This window comes from Notothenia coriiceps, unplaced genomic scaffold (assembly GCF_000735185.1).
Source record: "Notothenia coriiceps isolate Sejong01 unplaced genomic scaffold, NC01 NC01_scaffold00038653, whole genome shotgun sequence".
Taxonomy (NCBI): domain Eukaryota; kingdom Metazoa; phylum Chordata; class Actinopteri; order Perciformes; family Nototheniidae; genus Notothenia; species Notothenia coriiceps.
Genome location: NW_011371354.1, coordinates 770 through 6,694, shown reverse-complemented (window position 1 = coordinate 6,694; position 5,925 = coordinate 770). Strand labels below are relative to the sequence as shown.

Below are 5,925 nucleotides of genomic sequence, written 5' to 3'. Positions count from 1 at the left end.
ATACTTTTAAATCCACTTATACAGTTTAATGTACTATCATGGATGAGAGAATGAAAGACATGTGAATACATTACTAACTATACTCAAGTGATATAATATATATTACTCAAAAATGGCCTCTACGGATAATGAGTTATTTTAGATTTGGTACTTTAAATAGACTAATACTTTTATGCTTTTACTTGAGTAACATTTTGATTGCAGGTATTTTACTGTAACAGAGTATTCTTACACTCTGGTACTTGTACTGTTACTCAAGTACAAGATCTGAGTACTTCTACCACCTCTGATTAAAGTAGGTTATCTGGGATCGTCAGTTGTTAAATGAACCTGTCTAACGGTGTGAACGAGGCTCAGAGGAGGACATGTCTCTGATGATGTCTCTGTGTCTCCTCCCGCAGGTTTGGACGGGACGTCGGAGGACATCGACAGAAGGAAAGAGGAGTTTGGACGAAACCTCATCCCTCCTAAAAAGCCAAAAACCTTTTTGCAGTTAGTATGGGAAGCCCTGCAGGATGTCACACTCATCATCCTGGAGGTGGCAGCCATCATTTCTCTAGGCCTTTCTTTCTACAGTCCGCCCAACGCCGAAAGACAGAGTGAGTTTGGATTTTAAACCTTTACATCTTCAGATAAGTCACTTTCCATTACTTGTATTTTGAACCTTCGTGTAGGCATAAACCAGCTATTTACAACTTTTAAGCAGGTTGTTGCTGTTCCAGCCCTCTTGAGATCAGATTTGGCTCTATGTCCCTGAACCAAAATAAGTTTGACACCCCTGCTCTAAGGCTAGCTGAGATTTTAACGTCAAAGCAGAAGTTTCTCACCCCTCCTAAAGTTAGTTGGTCTTGAATCCTCGTGTACAGGAAGGTCGGAGGTCACTTACTTCAGGTTCAGGTTATTTATTTGTACTCCTAGGTAGATTAGGTTTGCAGGTAAAAGACAAGGGATCCATTATGACACAGATTACAAAACAACATAGACAAGTTAACAGACAAAAAAAAGTTCTCCATCACATCTAACAACATTAAAAAACAACTACTACCAACCTGAGCAATCCAGAAAGTTAATAATATATACAAAATAAATAGCCTCTGTGTGACGCTGCTACAATAGTTAATTTGTGCGTTGGCTGCGGGAACAATGCTGTTTTTATACCGCTTAGTTCTACATTTTGGGACAACTAACCTCCTAAAGGAAGAAGCTTAAACCCTGAGTGCACCCTGGGTGTCATCGTCCAATATAGAGCTGGAAAACCGCTGTAACTGTCAGGGTCTCCAGGTTTAGATTTGGCTCATTAATCAATCTGCTAGAAGACTTAATGATCTGACTGAGAGAGTTTCTGCTCTTCAAAGACAGGGTACTAAACCATGACAGTAAAGAAAAAGACAGAATCTACGATTATTATCATGGTTTTGTCAACGGTGGAATAGGACGCTGGTGCTCCTTTTGGCACACAGCTTCACCATTTGCTTCAAAGATACATTTTGAGTCATTTGAGATATTTGTGTGATTCCACTCTCTGATTCTTGATGGCTGCAGTGTTTGGTTAAAAAAGCAGAGTTCATAACTCTAATATACACACTATTTTCACACATATAGTACATATATATCATATGTATATAAGAACCAATATTTATATATGTTCATTTTAATTAATTTCTTATTTTATAGTTAATTTATAATTTTTTGATTTTATCTTAACTGTTTATTAGGCGCGTTCACACCGGAGTACTTTTCCCCGTACTTTTCCCATTTAGTTCCGTTAGTACCCGTTCACACCAAAAAGAGTACTTAGTGCCGGGAACTTTTACCCCCATTTGTAGTGCCTGCTAGAGAGGTGGGACAATCCTGGGGAGAAAAAAGTGCCAATTTCTGATTGGCTGGGCGAATTGCAAACCACGCCCCGAAAAACTCTGAAAAGTTTTGTGAAGCCGCCATTGTATTTGTTGGCATTAGCATTATTAGCATTAGCCCCGCGCACCAACGGAGAGAGACTAACTTATGGCAACACAAAAAAAACATGGGAGCGGTGGAGTGATGAGGAGGTGTCGGCGTTCTGGCGATTTACTCGGAAGCTGCTTCTACTGAAGCCAGTCCCCAACTCCGGGGACTTCCGGCCGGGGACTTCGGTGGCAGTATACGCCGTGAAGTGGTTTGCGGCCTGCCAGTAAACCCAAAGCAGAAGAAGAAGAAGTGACGTCAGCGGCTAATGCCTAATCTTCCCTCAGGGAATTTATTCCGGTGTGAACCATAGGTGTGAACGCGATCTGTACTTAGTGCCATGGGGGTACTAAGTGCTGGCAAAGTAGTTGGTGTGAAAGCGGCTAATCTGTGTGAATCTTTCTTTGCTGTCCTGTTTTTCAATTGTACCCTGTTGCTGTTAAACTACTGAATTTCCCAGTATCAGAATACCTTTATTAGTCCAACAGAGGGGACATTTACATTATTACAGCAGAAAAGAGTCAAAGATAGCTTAATGTTACCTAAGAAGCATGCATACAAAAGTATTAAAGATGCAATAGGTATAATATAACAAAGTTACACAATTTACAAAATACACATCCTGTAACAATAAAGCCCCATCTTTTCTTATAATGTTGACACATGTTAGAAAAATAAAGTAGTCATCACATACAGAGCATCAACTAGTTCCTGAACAGTGTCCTACATGCTCAAGAGAGGGAGTTCCACAGTCACAAGATGGAGGAATAGAAAGCAGTATTCAATGTTTACTTCAGATTAGCTCCACGTCAGAAATGATCATGCTTGTCATATGTCTCTCTCCATAGAGGCTGAATCATCATGTTAATCACATAGCTATCATATGCCTCAAACAGTCCTGATGCTCTTCTAGGTCATCACACATCCTGTCATGTTCACAGCTACAGTTGGGATACCTTTGTTATTATGTTGCTCTCAGATTGGAAGAGGACATTCAGTATTTTCCCAACAGTTAACATAAGACAGTTTCCTAAGACAAAACACAGGCTGGTGCTCCTTTTGGCACACAGCTTCAAAATTTGCTTCAAAGATACATTTTGAGTCCTTTGAGATATGGTTAAAAAAGCAGAGTTCATGACTCTAAGGTCGACACAGAACACTAAACTCCAGCCTCTCGTTGTCTCTGTTCAGACTGCGGCAGTGCGGCCGGCGGCGTGGACGAGGACGGCGAGGCGGAGGCCGGCTGGATCGAGGGCGCCGCCATCCTGCTGTCGGTGGTCTGCGTGGTCCTGGTTACCGCCTTCAACGACTGGAGCAAAGAGAAGCAGTTTCGAGGCCTCCAGAACCGCATCGAGCAGGAGCAGAAGTTCACCGTGGTGCGAGGGGGGCAGATGCTCCAGATCCTGGTGTCAGAGATCGTCGTAGGGGACATCGCACAAGTCAAATATGGTGAGAGATCATAATGCATCCATTATAGTACAGCCAGTGGTGTGAAGACAAAACAAAGATTAACTCCAGTTGTTGTTTTTCGTCTTAGAGCTGAGACTTTAAATCGTGTGTAATCTTAGAGCTGCACCAATATCTCAATAGCTGAAGATCTTATTGAAGGTGTCTGAGTTCATTCATTTAGCTTTTTGTTTACCTGTTCCTGGTATTACAAAATACAAAATGACCCTTTCAATCTAAGTACAAGGATTTTTTTTTTTTGTTATATAAAAAACACAGGAAAGGTTATTTCTATTCATAGACTTAAAAAGAACACAACAAATGAAAATGACCAAAGGGTTCTCCAAAGTGACCTTGTTGATGCTGCAGTGCCCTAAGCCCGTGTCTGCTGGATTGTCTTTCCCCTTTTTTACACATAGAAAATACATTTGGTACAAGTTACAAATGTTCAACAGCTCAAAGCTTAGTCTCTACTATTGTACATCAATTGACAAGCCATACATAGTTGATCGACACTTGAAGGCGTACAGTATTTAAACCACAATTATAACCAAAATGTTAATTCATCATAGAGTCTTCTCTCAGCAGAACATTGGCATGTTGAAAGAAAATGTGTTTTTTTAAATGTGAGTATAGAAAGCTGCAGAAGATTTTATTCTTCTTTAGTTTACAGCATAAAGAATCATCAGAAAGTAATTTAAAGCAACACATTCCCAACTCGTCCAATCGTGACGTTATGTCAGGATCCCTTGGCGTCACCATCAAACACAGTGGGGGGCCCTTTAGCGTCGATCTCCAACTATCGGGGAGTCCCATCGACTTGCATAGAGCTCCCTGAACGTTGGTAATAGACGAGTTGAGATCGCGGAGAAATGCTCTCCGCCGACCCATTCTCACAGCGTTTATCAACCTTACTCAATATCAAGCCAGACTTATTGTTTTTACTTCTTTATTTTAAATGTATAATGTCGGACTTTGTTGCCGTCAGTTAGGGGGAGAGTAGGGGCTCAGAATACTGACATCTGTATTGAGTTGGGAGTGAGAATGTGTTGGAGAGAACCAAACGCATCAGCTATAGTACAGCTCATCGTCGGCTGGAAGTTATATTGAAAAATGTTATTTGACATCTGTATTTAAATCTCAACACCACTATTTAAAAGTGGAATATTTCATTGTTGGTTGTTTTCCTCCATCTGTACTCAAGTGACAGACTTAATGTTGTAACACAGAGACGTGATGAAGGAGAGCTTTTGTTACAGTGTACCTGTGTGTGTTTTGCGGTTCCAGGTGACCTCCTGCCGACTGACGGCATCCTGATTCAGGGCAACGATCTGAAGATTGACGAGAGCTCTCTGACCGGAGAGTCGGACCACGTGAAGAAGAGCGTCGACAAGGACCCCATGTTGCTGTCAGGTAATGAACATCTTAATTATTTCAAGTCAGTTTGCCAGTCGTCTTAACAATTTGTACAGCATATCACACCGCCTGTTGTTTCTCGCCTTGCTTCAATAAGAAAAGAAAAAAATAAATAAGGGACATTGAAATTGAAGAAACCTCAGAAATAGCAGCCATTCATATTAATTCAACCAATTAGTTCATAATTCAGTTTTTACTTGAACAGAACATTTTTCATGAATGTATCCTCTTAATTTTACACTCACCAGATTGATGCATTTGACTTTGTAGGCCACAAAATATTCTTCATAAATGCAAGATTTGTTCAAAATTCAGAGAGTAAGTACATGATCCCGCTTATTACACGGTCACATACTAAATAAACAAAGTATTTCAAGGTTCAAGGTTCTTTATTTTGTCATACGAACAAAGTTACAGTGTAGTTATGCCGATGAAAATCTTAGGTCACAGGCTTCTCCAACAGAGCAACACAATAACACAGATAAACATAAAAATATGGTACAAGTAAATAGTAAATACAAAAAGAAAAATAGTTTAAAAAAGTGAGATAGTGCAATATTTGACGCCAAATATGAATTGAAAATGGGACAACAACAACGTAACTTTAAATGACGGCAGCACTTACAGTATCAAGGTTTTCTGTAACTGTCAAAGTCTATTCACGTTTATTTTCCACTAAGAAGTCCTTAAACACTGCCAGAGCCCATACTGTGTTCCTGTTAGTGTTAACTTCCTGTCTGTCTTCTTCTGCTGTTCGCGTTAGTGTTTACTTCCTGTCTGTCTGTCTGTCTACTTCTGCTGTTCCCGTTAGTGTTTACTTCCTTTCTGTCTTCTTCTGCTGTTCCTTTTAGTGTTTACTTCCTTTCTGTCTGTCTTCTTCTGCTGTTCCCGTTAGTGTTTACTTCCTTTCTGTCTCCTTCTGCTGTTCCCGTTAGTGTTTACTTCCTGTCTGTCTGTCTGTCTGTCTCCTTCTGCTGTTCCCGTTAGTGTTTACTTCCTGTCTGTCTCCTTCTGCTGTTCCCGTTAGTGTTTACTTCCTGTCTGTCTGTCTGTCTTTCTACTTCTGCTGTTCCCGTTAGTGTTTACTTCCTTTCTGTCTGTCTTCTTCTGCTGTTCCCT

General features: G+C 40.5%; 1 protein-coding gene across 1 annotated transcript; it reads left to right on the top strand.

Moving 5' to 3' along the window:
* Positions 1–401: 401 nt before the first annotated feature.
* Positions 402–4,803, top strand: LOC104968326 (plasma membrane calcium-transporting ATPase 2-like; the record flags this gene model as incomplete). Its single annotated transcript, XM_010797901.1, has 3 exons — positions 402–599; positions 3,136–3,393; positions 4,678–4,803. Coding segments are annotated over 3 exons (582 nt in total), but the record flags the coding sequence as incomplete, so codon positions are not given.
* Positions 4,804–5,925: the final 1,122 nt, after the last annotated feature.